The sequence below is a fragment of the Lytechinus variegatus genome, chromosome 9 (assembly GCF_018143015.1).
Source record: "Lytechinus variegatus isolate NC3 chromosome 9, Lvar_3.0, whole genome shotgun sequence".
Taxonomy (NCBI): Eukaryota; Metazoa; Echinodermata; class Echinoidea; order Temnopleuroida; family Toxopneustidae; genus Lytechinus; species Lytechinus variegatus.
In genome coordinates this window covers 31,459,967-31,475,567 of record NC_054748.1, presented here as the reverse complement: position 1 = coordinate 31,475,567, position 15,601 = coordinate 31,459,967, and the positions used below count along the sequence as shown (strand labels likewise).

General features: G+C 36.2%; 1 protein-coding gene across 8 annotated transcripts in view; it reads right to left on the bottom strand.

Annotated features, from left to right (window-relative positions):
* The window catches only part of LOC121421751 (signal peptide, CUB and EGF-like domain-containing protein 1), a 53,377-nt gene that overhangs the window by 15,375 nt on the left and 22,401 nt on the right, over positions 1 to 15,601 (bottom strand). For 2 of the 8 annotated variants that reach the window (XM_041616542.1, XM_041616543.1), the window contains exons 2-9: positions 9,581 to 9,712; positions 8,486 to 8,608; positions 6,989 to 7,111; positions 5,919 to 6,041; positions 5,243 to 5,359; positions 3,398 to 3,436; positions 2,856 to 2,915; positions 794 to 910 (exon numbers count right to left, since the gene is read on the bottom strand). In XM_041616542.1, coding sequence (XP_041472476.1) covers positions 794 to 910; positions 2,856 to 2,915; positions 3,398 to 3,436; positions 5,243 to 5,359; positions 5,919 to 6,041; positions 6,989 to 7,111; positions 8,486 to 8,608; positions 9,581 to 9,712 — 834 coding nt within the window. Of the gene's footprint in view, positions 1 to 793; positions 911 to 2,855; positions 2,916 to 3,397; positions 3,450 to 5,242; positions 5,360 to 5,918; positions 6,042 to 6,988; positions 7,112 to 8,485; positions 8,609 to 9,580; positions 9,713 to 15,601 lie in introns of those variants that run through there. The other 6 variants (XM_041616544.1, XM_041616545.1, XM_041616548.1 and 3 more) reach the window with 6 other exon arrangements.

The window sequence follows — 15,601 nt, the reverse complement described above, 5'->3', positions numbered from 1 at the left end:
ACAGCTTTATAAGAGATCCCTGCACAATTACAATACAACCATAATACAATACATTACAGGAGAATTATAAAAATATGTCAACCATAGCATATAGAAATATATAACCATTAACAAAACCAGAAAACAGAACCATACAAAAAAATACTATAACACGTTTCAATTCGTCGAGGATAGTTACTTACACATTTTTTAAGAGAAGTAATTCAAACTGCTGCAAGATGTCATTATAAATATGGAGGTCTTATCCTTGTTTTTTTAATTCAAAGTTTTTATTTAAACATGAATGGTATACACCAGTGTCAATGGCGGAAATCTCTCCCCAAGGTAGGGGGCCAGAGGCTAGAACATTTGACAAGAACAAAAAAGGGTTATCACCAAAAATGTCAGGTCATTTCCACCTAAATAAATTTGAACCCACCCCCCCCCCAAAAAAAATATATATATATATATATATAGTGCAAAAAAAAATATATATATATATATATTTTTTTTTTAGGATTATCACCTCAAAATTAAGGTCAGCTCATCGTCCAAAATAAATGTTTTATTTGGATTTTGAATGATGTATTTCTTTCTATCATAAAAGACCTAAAATAGTAGGGGGTCAATTGATATTATGTCCCTCCCCCTACTATTTTGGATAGGGGACGCGTACCCCCTGTCCCCCTTGGATTTCCGCCCATGACCAGTGTTCGACACTGAACAAACTGTCTTTTTTATGGCAGTTGCAATCGATTGCAACTCTTTCTGCAACGGGCCCAAGATGGACTCTCTGAACAGGTCTCGTACTCACCATTACACGTTCGCCCATCTGCCAGCAGGTCAAAGCCTTCAGGACAGCTGCACTGCACACCAGTGGGTGTGTCCTCACACTCCCGATCGCATCCACCGTTGTTCAGACCGCACGTCTCTGTGGACAAAGTAGCGACCATTAAGTAACAGCACAATACATTCTGCAGACTGAGGACTTATTCAAGTCATTGCACTTATTACGGGTAAATTTCTAACAATCTCGTATACATTACTATTCTCTGAAGTATTGTATCATCTAAGAGCTAAGTGTGTATTAAAAGCATATGGCTCATATTGATTGATCTTGACTGATGTGTTTCGAGACCAAGGAGGTTGACCAACAACTTTGTTCGATTTTGGCAATGTCAAATGCATGCTTGTTACTACCAAGGGTAGTAGCTCCATGTTAATTCCATGGCATTGTGATATTTCATCGACTTTGGCGATGTTTTTCCATCATGTTCCTCCAAGATATTGAATGAAAAAACGATAAAAATTGGTGTGGATAATAATAACGTCATCACTTCATTATTGTTTTATGGTCTTTAATTCAATACGCATTATATTGTAGATATATTACATCCATTATTAATGGAGATACCATTCCCGGGGAAAAAATATGTCATTCCAGTATAATTGGTTTTCGTGATTCTGTCTTTTCAATCGAATAACTTCAACCTACTGTTACCTAAACCTCATTTGATTGCATTTATGTGACATTAATATTAAGATTTTCAAGAAATTCAAAATCAAATAAAACAACCATGCACTATGTATTACGAGGATAATCAAAAATCAATTCATAAGGGTAAAAAAAACTAACTCAAATAAAAAAAAATAGTTCAAATTTAAAATTTGAATTACAGTATTACATAGGCCTGGTTTTTTTTTTTGGGGGGGGAGAATCTGCTGTTTATAAAGGTCGTTTTAAGAAATGTATGTTTCGTTTTTGAGTGGATTTAATACGAAGACAGATAATAATATACTTGGTACTATCAATATCATAATGCATTTTCTATAAACAGCATGAAATGGAATAAAAGCCAAGTGGTATCGAAATTCTTTCGGTCCCCCAGCAAATTTGACTAAAAGTGAGTTTTCCTCAACAATTTGGGTGCTTTGGATTGAAATTGCAAGAGCTTAACGAGACAACAAAATGACTTTGCGCGGAAAGCACCGATTATTTCATCAGGAGCCATTTCATAAAGAACTTTATTACAATTATGTCAAATTTGCTACTGCATGTAACTATTATGGTAACAGGGCCAATCAGCCAATTCACATGGAAGTTTCAAGGGGGATTTCTACAATGGTAAAGTTGATCACAAACTGCTATGGACAAGATGGGACATAAAACGCGCGGCGCGCGGTTAGTAAGTTCGCGAGATGTGTCAATCGTCACTTCATAGACTAGGAATGATTTTTATAAAAGGAATACCTTTCTTAAATGAAAGGAATTCATTCAAATAGAGCCCAGTGAGCGGTATCATCCGTAAATTTTAATATAAAATACTATTGCCTTGAGTTGTACATATTTGTCGTGACCCTTACATCATCTTTGATACGAAAGAGGAAAGTCTTTAATAGTGCATTGTCGTCCCCCGTTAAGCTCTTGAATTAGGGAGTTTTCGATGTGCACGTCCACTGGTGGATGTCACGTAAGTACGTCATAACCTCCTAATTTGTGTTCACGGTTTACCAAGTCGACGGAATGAAAGAAGGCGACACACTGCGCATGCCCAGACTCAACGATTGACGCATCACATATCAACTTTTCGTAAAAGCGACGTGGATTTCTCTTCAATCGTGTCTTTCGCCTGGATAGTGGACAGGCAGTGTGTACATCACTAATATTGCGCATGCTCTATGTATCGCGTTTTCTACTTTGAACACAACTCAGGATATTATGCCACACTAACGTCACGTCGACTGGTAGACGCGCAATTGAATACTACGAACAGGCTTTTGGAACAGTATAACACAGATTCTAATACTAAACACGAAACAAAGACAGAAAACATATTTGTGAAAGAATTTTTTTACACATTTAAACTCGAGCGTACCTATCCCAGATAATGATGCCCCATTGTGTCTTGGACCGAGAACCTCATCTGCGCGAAGCGCTGAAAAAGACCGGTTTTAATCACGTCATTTGCATATGAAAGTTTAGCTCTCCACCAAACCACAACACAAAATTCCGACGCACAAGATTTGAACGATTTACCGTTCACTCTACCTCAATTTGCATGTCGTTTTTTAAATGATTGTTGTTGTTCCACTGATAAGTTCAATCTTAATACATAAAACTTCAAAACTTGATAAAATAAATTGTAAAATCTCTTGCGCCAGTATTTTGTGTAGCGTGTTTGGATAAATTTACACAGATACCTTTATATAACATTCCGAATTCTGGAGAAGTTGGGTTCTTTATTGTTAAAAAAATACCATTCAAATAAATGGGATGTTTCGTAATTAGAATGTTTTCAATGTGAAAATTTTATTACATTTCATATGCATAATGTCACATGATTTGCAAATTATTGTTTCCACGTGACTGCCGCGTGGGAGTCACGTGAAAACCATGTGACAGTCGCGTGATATGTACCTGAAGTGGAGGAATAGTCGTCCGGATCGTCGTACGCCTCTCCATGCGATAGCATTAGGTTGAAAAAGATACGAGAAAGTGTCGGTAAACATCTTCATCATGGACGTGGTTTGAATTTTGACGAATCAGAAGAGAGTAAATTCATGGATGCGCGCGCATCTGACATTTAAGTTTCTCCAATAAGCTTTCGTAAGTATTTTTTTCCTCTAAAAATCATTTCAAAATAGGAGAAATTAAGTTTTCCAAATTTTTCTCGTCATTTGGTGTTTTTCCCCCTGCATATTCGATGTGAAGGCTTCACTTGTTTACATGATTATCAAAACTCCTCAATCGAATAAAAGAAGGAATTGCTAAAAAATATGAATGACACGTTAAGGATACTATTCGCCGTCTATCATTCAAACTTTTACTATCTATTAAAGCAAACTACTACAAAGGACGGTGCGATCAAATAGCAAATCATATACTACCAAGACTACTATTGGGAGATTTCAACTTTGCAGATGCACGCACATCCGACAAGGATCTATGTCTAGTAAACAAGAAGCAAAATTTGATAAAAACTTGGTGTTAGTTTCTATCTACAAAAACAAGTTTAAATATAAGAACTTTCAGAAAAGGATAGCATTATCTTCTGACTTTGAACTTCGGATCAGGGTCCCGTTTAATAAAGATTTGGTGTAATAACACTTGCACAATATCTATAAAAATGTTACAATCAGCCAATAAAATTGTAGGATTTCAGTAGCTTTAAACTTTTATTGGATAATCGTTATTATACGTTTTAATGAAACGGGCCATTATTATTCTGATTTATCTTGAAGAAGAACAGATGCGTGCTTGATGATTTTGAATGGAGAGGTCCATTTCATCGCTTGTATTTAAATCAATTAACATTTTCATCTGGATTTCCATGTTTTTTCACTGTACATTCTACACGCTATAAGGTAAACTAAAGCAAACATTAAACTTTATTAACAAAAAAATGGGGGATAAGTTTTAAACACAAATGTTACCAATTCATTAGTATTTTGACTCAACGGGGAATTGAATATAATGATAAAAAAAATGTATCACATGGGATCAATATCACTAAAACGAGGTAGAATGACTAATTTGTTTATTCTTTCTTCAGGTATATCAAACGCACGATTATAAAAAGAAAGCACAATGATCATGCATGCGGAAATTGAAGATTATACATAAACGATATATTAATATTATTACGAGGTGTATTATGAAAAGGAACCAAGTTTTTATTGAATTAAATTTTTGTGTACATTCAACTTGTCAGTTGTCAGTTTATTCGTGCCCGTGGTGTGAACAGACATTTAGCATGCTTTTGAATACAAGAAGGGGTGTGAACTTAAAAGGGTGTGAATAGAAAAGGGTATTGAATTGTAAAGGGTGTCAATAGAAAATGGTGTGAATATGAGAGGGAGTTAATATGAAAGGGGTTGAATATGAAAGGGTGTAAATATGAAAGGAAGTTAATGTAAAATGGTGTCAATAGAAAAGATGTGAATATGAAAGGTTATTAATATAAAATGGTGTCAATATGAAAGGGTGTTAAGGGTGTGAACATGATAGAGTTTAAATACAAAAGGATGTGAATATGAAATGTTTTTAATATGAAAGGTTGTGAATGTAAAAAGGTGTCAATAAAAAAGTGTGAATATGAAAGGGTGTTAATATAAAAGGGTGTCAATATGAATGGGTGTTACGGGTGTGAATATGAAAGAGTTTTAATATGAAAAGGTGTGCATATAAAATGGTTCGAATACAAAATGGTGTGAATATAATAAAAGGGCGTGAAAGGAGAAATGAATGACGGCCTTGGCCTACCTACACACGTTCTTCCATCGGTGTGGAGATTGTATTTTTCGTGACAGCTACAGAGTGGTCCAATTGGTGAATCTGTACACACGTGTTGACACCCGCCATTACCTAGAGAACATGTGGCTGAAAGATAATCGAACATTTGAATTATCACTGGTGCATATATGGGGGGGGCTCACCCCCCCAAAAAAAAAATAGAAAAAAAAATATAACGAACAATATATCATTGATAATAAGAAGAAGTATAGGGCCTGCAATGCTCGAGCGCCCGATCAAGGTAGCCGTGCAAAAGCCGGGGTATCAATAAGAGCATGGCCCGCTGGGAGAACAGTTTTCGGAACTGAAGTGGCTACCTTGGGTAAATATGCCGTTATTACTACTAAAAAGTGAGCGAAGTATTATCAAATAAAGCCATATTTTCCACATCAAATACAAAAAGGAGAACTAGGGAAACAAGAAGAGGGTAAAATGTGATATCATTTTCAGAATATATTTGTCCAAATCTATCACAAAATCAGATTTTGGGGGGAAACGGTCGAAATTTTCGCTCGCTCGCGATTTTTCAGGAATCTTCCCCCAAACATCATGTTGTGCCCCCTCATTATGTCGGGCTACTTCTGGGAATTTACTATATTGTCTTGGTGGACGACTTGGAGTATTACAATTTAAAATGATTACTTACGTATACAGTTCTTGCTACCAGATAGAAGATAACCAGGTCTGCACTGACAAATCGACTGAGCATTGGCTATATCAACGCAGTAGTGAGCACAGTCAAGGTCTGGATTTAAACAACCAGCATCATCTGCAAAATGATTAAAGTATGAGGTAAAATGTGTAAAGAGTTATACGTTTTCCAACTTGCAATGATAGACATGAATATGATAATCCTTTGTCTAGCGTTTTATTCTTACATTAAGTACATGGACTGTGGCGATGGTGATATTTCTTCCATCACTTCAAACATAATTGTTTATCATACTGAATGTCTGGATAGATGTAAGCATGTAGCACCATCATGTTGATCTACAAAATGATAAATGTATGAAAGCAAAATGTTCAAAGAATTGCATAGTTCATAGGTGCTATTTTCATGGTAATTTCTAACCGGGCGGGCTTCATGCTCGCTCAGCAAAAGATATCATATGCACTGACCCATGATTTACGACAGAAAATGTTTCAATAAAGTTCATGAAGTATTTCTTCAATCTGTACAGGTTTATTTGTTCATTGTATAGATTAAATCTATTATAGTATTTAAAATGCCGTATAATCGGTCGGTTTGGAGTCGGTTTCGGTTACAGTCACACCAACGAAACCGACTCCAGACCGATCAAAAATATTACGTTATTGCCAATTACATACATACCATCCGTCGGTTTGAAGTCGGTTTAGGTTACAGTCACATCAACGAAACCGACTCCAGACCGATCAAAACTATTACGTTATTACCAATGAGAAAACATCGGTCGGTTGGAGTCGGTTTCGGTTATAATCACATCGAATGAAACTGACTCCAGTCCGATCAAAGCTATTACATTATTACCAATGACAAAGCATCGGTCGGTTGGAGTCGGTTTCGGTTATAGTCACACCAATGAAACCGACTCCAGACCGATCAAAAGTATTACGTTATTACCCATGACATAGCCTCGGCCGATTTGGAGTTGTCTTCTTCGGCGTGACTGCAAAACATAAGATAAAAGAATGACCTAACACACATATTTTGGGGGGAAAGTTTTGAAGACTTACTTGAACATGTTCTTCCGTCTTCATTTAAATACATTCCTTTCGGACACGAACACTCGTAACTTCCTATCGTGTTTATACATTCATGCTGACACCGATGTTCTCCAGTAGTACATTCATCTTTATCTGAAATACAATACATAAATATTGTTCCAATCATATGAAAAGGTAAAAGTCAAACCGCTGGGAAGGGATATATTACCATTTGGTCTACACCCGCTTAGTCTAATTTCACACATTGTCTCATCCTTGTTGTTAAATTGCCAGTTAGGCAAAAAGAAATTCATTTGTCTAGTATCCACTTGCTTTAACACTACCTACTTAATAACAGATCAACCGTTTACATGATTCATGAACCAAAATTTTATTTGATAAAGTTTAATAAAAATAAGTAGACGAAGTGGATATTACATTTGTTAATAAGACATACAAGGGGTATTAGATCAAGTGTAGTGCACAGAACGGCAATTAAACCAAATATGATACGTAACTTGTACTCCTAATGGGTTGTTGCAAGAAACTTGCGATCAATCGCAAGTCTACTCCTTGAAACAAGAAGTTTAATCTGATTTGCTACAGTTTACATTGATCTATAAGTTGTAAAATTGCAACAGAATATTTGCAACTGATCGCAAATATTTTCTTGCAACACCCCTAAGAGCTTAATTGTGAAACGGGACCGACGCCTTAACATATTTAATGAAAGGAACATAACAAAACTGAGCATAACTATAATAGAACATTATAACAAAAAAATCATTGATTATTAGAAATTATGATTTAAAAAATTAATGATAAAAAGATCAAGAGATTAATTATAAAAAATAGAATATAATCACACAGACCTCGTCATTGCATCCTTCACACGCACACACACCTTCACACACTAACATGGTTTACCAAATTTCCATTTAAGATACGAATCTCTCAAATATTTTGACATGTGGGAGCGCGCGCACACACACCCAAAGTTATCTACCATCGAAAAAACATAATAATAATAATGAGACTTTTAAAGCGCCAAATCCACTCTGTAGAGTGCTCAAGGCGCATAAAGAGCTAAGGGTTAAATAGCAAAGGTTTTATAAGATTTGTTTAAAGGTTCGACAGAGGTACATTTTTTTATGTCTTCAGGAAGGCTATTCCACAAAGTGGGGCATGCAAAAGCAAATGATCTTTCCCCCAAGTTTTTGAAACTTTCGGAATGACAAGTAAGCCAGAGGTGGATGAGCGCAAAGATGTGCCTGGTCTGTAGTGATTGGTAAATGAAAGACTGTATTGTGGTGCTGATCCACGAATACTATGAAAGGCAAGTAACAAAATCTTAAAGATAATCCGGTTTTTTATAGGGAGCCAGTGCAGCGAATATAAGATGGGGGTGATATGTGAGCGTTTACTTGACAAAGTGACAATGCGAGCGGCTGCATTCTGGAGCTTCTGAAGCTCTGAAGGAAAACGGACATCCATGCTTTTTAAATTCTCCTGTAAACCCACACTTACCTAAGCAATCCTTTCCCTCTCTGTGCAAGGTAAACCCGGCATAGCAGCCGCATTGGTAGCTTCCTAATGTATTTATACAAGTGTGTACGCAGCCTCCACTTTTTACTTGACATTCGTCCACATCTGTAAAAAAATGTATTTGCATAGCACAAAGAATTTTAAAAGCATGAAGACAGAAATACGCATTTGAATGTCATAAAGGGAAACGGTGGATGAAATTCATAGTTCTTGATGTCGAAGACATTCATTAACCCTGTGAACATGATATTTTTCTTCATCCAATTCAGGATGAGTTTTGTAAGTGGATAGAATGACATCAATTAAAACTTCCAAGTCAACACAAAGTTAATTATCAAATTGACCCTCTATCACTGAGCTTAAAAAAACATAACCATAAGGCGGAGTTTGTTGAGTCTTTGCACCTCTCTTCATGCACAGACAAAATGAAGTATACTGCAGACTTAGGAAAAGGTTGATTTTGCCTTCAATAATTATATAACATTATCTAGCATATTAATAAATCTTGAAAAAATTACATGAAATAGTAATATCAGAGCAGCATGAATAAGGAAAAATTGTTGTTAAAGTAACAAATTATATCTTATATATGTATTACACATGTATCTATATATGTTTTTAATAAAGATGTTACATAGAAAATACATCCAGAAATCTTGAACAAAAGTAAACACAATATATTAAGCTAAAGTGACAGAAGTTTCCAGCATAACACAATTCTTTAGGTGTATATCGTTCGCTTTTTGAGTAGACTTATCCTACAGAATTTTGAAAAGGTATTTTGGGTGCAGCAAAAAAAGATGTAAAGCAACAGGTCGTCGCTAGATTGTCATAATCCGTGAAAATTAACGCATATGTCAATGGCCATTCATGTTGGTCAGAAGAGCGATAACACTCCCACGCACTGTATCTTCGCATATTTGCATAGCGCGCGCATGTGCTTCCGGGAAAAAAAACTGTCGCACTGGAATTCAAATTCGCTACGCACGCGCACCGTTTAAATCATGGTCGCAATATCACCACGATTACGAGATGAGCATCGAACCTTGGACCTTGGAAAGGTGTCATGTAACTTACCAGTGCATGTGATTCCTTGTCTGCTGTAACCATCAATACAGGAGCACCGGTACGATCTTCTTGTTTGGGTGCAAACTTCGTTTTCTCTACAGCTATGTCTGCCATCGTTGCATTGATTTATCTCCGTATTCCCTGCAATGTAGTTTGTATTTTCAAGTCAAGCCTGTGTTAGTGCCCACCTGTCTATAACAGACACCTGCCTAGAGCGACCACTAAAACCGACGTCCATTGAGGCACTTTGTGTGTATAAGAGCCTGTTTTGTATTCCCTTGCGTGGTCACCACAGACAGGTTTGGCAATTGCTCAGAAAATATGCCACATGGGTAACTTTAACTCATAATAGCAATATTGATGATATATGAAGAATCAAAATGCTTTAATTCCCAGAATCGATAGGCCTAATAACGAAGATTTCGACTGAAACCCCCTGTTTTATGCTATCTGTATTGCGTATACACTCTAAAAAATGAAGTGCTAATTTAGCTCTTAAAGAGCGTGTATAGTGACTGCACTTCGGAGTGCTGATTTGTCTAGTTCAAATTTGAACGAGACAAATCAGCACTCCGAAGTGCAGTCACTATACACGCTCCTTAAGAGCTGAATTAGCACTTCATTTTTTAGAGTGTACTGTTCCGTTAAATTAAGTAATCTTTTATGAAAAGATGATCTGGTCATACCATTCTGATATTTTTTTTATATTTTCAGTGAATTTTTGGTGCGTTTTCTATTAGTGTTTAGCTAAATTAATTTGTGGATGGGCTGGACATGGGCTACAATAGATTTTTGGATTTAAATGGAAATGAAGCAGATAAATTGCTGAAAACTTTAGATTGGGAAAAATAATGACTTCCTCAAACTCAACCAAAAAAAAAATATTGGTGTAGTCCTGTAACGTTCCTACAAAAAAGGCTTACTAGTATGACTGAAGAAAATAAATATCACCGGATATAAACATAAATCGGATTTTGAGGTGTGTTGCTTTACAGTCCCTGATTCATATCTAATAGATCACCGAAACCAGATAGGCCTATACGTGTACGTGCATATTCAAGTCTTTGTATTGATATGAATTAATGGATAAATAATGAATAAGTATATAATGGGGATAGGACTATCTGTTTTGAACCAAGTTTTGAAGTCGTCTGAAATTATTTCAAAGATGACAAAATACCTCAATTCTAACTTACTTGTCAATAATTGGGAGGCTATCACAAAAGACGATTAACATAATCATTTCAAATATTTATATTGATTGATATCCCTAAACGTACTTCAAAGATTTTTTTCATTCGTTATCATACACCCAGTAAGGTGTAGGTCAAGGAGCTCTGCATTTCCCGAAGGCTTCTGACTGAACTGACGTGCCCTATTCAACTGGGATATCCTGGACGGCACGTTTGGCAAACCGCACGTGTCAAATCAATAGCATTATGGCTAACCTTCCCTGCAGGGGGTTCACGTACCCTACCAAGTCGATCAATGAGATGTGTCAAGAACAATTTCGATTATCATTTTGCAGTAGTTATGGATATTCCTTCCTCAAACATGCTAACTTCGGTCAGACCGCATTAATTTCTGACGGCTTCGCACTTATGTACTAGGCCTATTGCCTATCTCGGATACCGTTTGAATTAATTTTGCCTAGTGTTTTTTATTGTTTCGTTGCACTCGGGATACTTAACTAAACGTGCGAAATGAACAAAGTCATGTTATTTGTAGTAAGAACCTGTGAACTTTAGAAATTAGCATGTCAAAATGGTTTACTGGTTTACCGATCGTTTTGTTGAAATTCTTATTTTATTGCGATATTCTCAAGATTCAAATGGACAAATAACTTGTCCCTTCAGGGGTCCATTACAGAAAGAGTTGCGTTCAAACGCAAGTCCAAAAAATCAATCGCAAGTCTTAAATGCGCGCTGTTGATTGGTTGAAAATTAAGTTGCGCATGAATTTTAGAGTTGCAATTGATTGCAACTGTTTCTGCCAGGGGACCCTGGACGGAAGATGAGCAACTAGGAAATAAACTTCTTTATACATTCGAGTTAATAACACATACATGCACACATCCCAGCGTGGCCAGTGAAAAAAATCCAATTATGCCAGAGGAGCAGCGAAATTATGCTAAATCGCGAAAAATTATGCCAAATCGTTTTGGACCCTAGGATTTTCCACAGGGGGGGGGGGCAAAACCGTCCACCCAAAAAATTTGACAAGCAAAAAAAAAGGGTCTTCAATCACATATAAAAGAATTTCGTACGAGAAAAAAATTAATTGGCAAGAAAAAAAAAATTCAATCACAAATAAAGTATTTCGTACGAGAAAAAAAATTGACAAGCAAAAAAAAGATGTCTTCAATCTTCAAATACATCAAATTAGGCTAAATATGCTATTTTTATACAAGATTCTTTGCTGAAAAGTCTCATTGTGCCCCAAATTATGCTGAAAGGGTCGAAATTATGCCAGAAAGCATAATTATGTCAGTTCTGGCAACGTTGACACACCCTCGCACACACAGACACCCACACCCAAACGCACAAACGTACGACTTTAACATCCTTCCGTCAATATCAGCACCATGGATATAGCTTCTGCTCTTTCTCATCCACTCTGTAATTACAATAAATTCTGAAGCTTTTGATCTGGGTTAACTTGCAAAACATAAACCAACAGCTAAATTTTACTACATGATTTGGGATGATTTATTTAAATTGACTATATAAGATAGCATGATACTTTCTAAGAATAGCTCTTCGTCTTATCACAGCATGGTTGTATATACTTTAAAGAGAAATAGCGTCGACTTGGCTTCGAACCCTAAACCCGCATAGCAAGAACCCTTCCCCTTTATAACCTATACAGGTAAATCGATTCTTCCCCGCCTTAAAACAAAGTAGACGCGAGACCATCGGAAAACAATTTCACCTTGTCCCTGAAACGTCAGAGTGGATATTCTCTCGCCCTTAACTTTTGTAGCATCGCTACACACAAACAAGCAAAGAAATGTGGCAGAATGATGAGACTTTTTCCCAGCGGAATGCCGTATGGCTCTCTCTTGCGGCGTTGGATAGTATTTATTAACACCTCGCCAGACGATCCCTCGACAATACTCCAAATGAATATACGTGTCAACATCCAGTTTGATTCGGATAAATAGTAGTAATTATTACACGGGAACTTTCCTCACTAAATCCATCCGCTAAAAGAGTCGATGATAAAGAAACTGAAGAGGTCTCGAGCATATTTTATATGTATACAACACATATCATATACGGAAAAGGGACATGCTTAAAACATCAAGTTTAATTACAAAGTATAGTGGTAGTATATATGTATTTTTTTACAATTCTGTAACTGAAATTATTTTCTTTAAAATTTCCGGTGAAGACATGTGAAATCTATGATCTATGAATAATCAAAAGTTCTTACAGTCTTAAAACCGGATTGAGCCTTAGCCAAATATTTGCAGGATAGGCCCATCTTGAACTGACCTATAGGTAACAATACTTCTTTCGTAAACGAATAAAAAAGGGTCTTCCGCTCCATTCCGTATTTGCAAACAGATAATCCTTTATTAATATTTCTTAATGTATCCTTTCTTTCGATTGAACTATGGAAAGACGAATAAAACACAAATGCTGTACCTCTCACAAGAAACATTTACTCTGAAATATGCATCAAGGCGATTTTTGAAATGGTTCACCGTATCTGCATCTCGGCATCTCAAAATTTGGTCTCATTACAAAACAATAAGCTATTAGTTTGGGATATTTTAGAGAGTTTCAACCCCTCCTTATCATTTTAAGAGATAGGCCTTAGAGCATCTCAGGCATGTCAGAAAAGACCATTCTGGAGAGAAGACGATGTGGCACAGTCATGACAGTATGCTCGGGTGTTCACATTGGCCCGTATTCTGAAGTCAGGTTTAACTAAAACTCAGGTTTAAAGTTGTGGTTTAAGAATGGAAAGCCAAATTACATAAATCAGTAACAGTACAGATATCATTTTTCAGCTCATTTGGCTCTCAAATCATTCATAATTGTCTAGGAAGTATAAATAGATGATTGTCTTCACCATCGATGAATCATGAAAGAGCTCAGTAAACATAAGAAACAGACAACTTACTAAAAATTTTGATACTTTTGGCCTCCCATAGTTAAACCACAACTTTAAACCTGAGTTTAAGTTAAACCCGACTTCAGAATACGGGCCATTGTGTTTATAATGTTTTGCGAATATATTTACAACATGTACAAAGTCTGGAATAAGACCAATTCACGTAGTATACTATGTGGAGAAGTAATTTTTACTGTTAAAACGGTCAAATTCAACAGTGTGGAGGTAATTTCACACCGAGGACGCCTCTGCGGTGGTAAGCACACTGAGTTCGCATAGTTGACTATATCATTAAGTGTACCACACTTGATGATACTCAAAACTAAGAGCACTGTTATGATTCCACACTCTTTTTCACCGTTTGACCACACTGTGAGCATGCTGTGGGAGACTATGTACATTCCGGTATGGGGATAGACACGGTTTGTCCATTAACAAAGATCGAAGGTGTCAGATTTAGCACCTCAAATTTATTGTGCACAGTCTTTTGGTGTGACACAATTCGCTTCTCACAAAAACCATTGCGTGATAATTTTACACACTTCGGACTCATGATAAATCTCCAGAGCGCAGTTTTAACATTCTAGGGCATGTAGGGTGTGGTCCTCTAGGGACACGATCTTGTCAAATTTAGCACCCCAAATTTTACTGTGTACAGAATAATTCAGTTTTTTGTTGTAACACAATTCGCTTTCATGGCTTAGCTGCATCGTAATGGTCAGTGCAATAGTTAATTCCTTTCTCCAGAAACCTTTGACACCATTTTCGATCCGGAGGTTTGACTGGGGTTTTTTTATTGCAAAATTGTGTGATTTCAATGGCCTACTAACTTTTTGTTGTTTTTTATCGATGGACCGGCGGCAAAACTTGTTTTGAACGTCTTGTGAACATTTACATAGAATCCTAATTTCGGAAGTCCTTATTAGATATGTTGCCCGGTGAACATTGCCTTCATTTTTAATAGACGGTTAAGAGAAAGAGGATGTTTTCTACACTCAAGTGATGACCCCTCTAGCAAAAGTTGCGCACTTCATTCATTAGTAACGGGCAATAATACATTATATACACCGGAGATGAGGCTGGATAGCGAGTCTTGTTTTCCACGAGATGGTAAGAGGGTGACACGACGTCTTCAAATAGATATCTCCTAAAGCCTTCTGCCTAGTCTTTAGGCAGAGACCCTGAAAAAAACTTGAATAAAAATGCGGTCTTGAGACGAATCTAGAACGAAAATAATTTGTTAAGGGAAAAATGAAAAATAAAAAAAGGAAGAGAAAATTAAAGGGGGGAAAATATGAAGGAAGCTACTTTTTTTTTAATCTGTGGCAAAATATAGTCAATTCTGACTGGTGTCACTTCTAAAGCCAATAAAAAGAAGAATAAGAAGTTCTATATTATTTGCCACATAAGATAGAATATAATTCGACCCGGTCGGTGATCAGTAGAACTCAAATTCAGATCATTCAATTAATAACCAAAGTGAAGGCCATCATCACAGTAATTTACATTTATCAAAACTCATTCGAAGAACTGTATTGTATTATTTATAGATTAGTCCTTCAATCGCATTAAAAAAATGAATCTTAGAGTAAGAGCTTGATTACATGCTTGTAATTTTCAATTCTTGGTTGGTGGCATCGTTCATTTAATACAAACACTAACTTTATTATCAAGATAAGCTAAAAAAAAATGAGAAGGAAAGTTGAATAAATTTGCATGAAAGAACATGCTTCTAGTACTGACTAAAAGATATCAGACAAGCACGGACAAAACCAACTGGTGTTGATGCATTACATTATCAACAAGGTCCGCAACAATATTTCTTTCATCCATAACCTCTATCATTTAAAATTAAATTAATAAACAAGACATTTGAATGTTCTCATTGATTTAATGTGCATTTAGAAT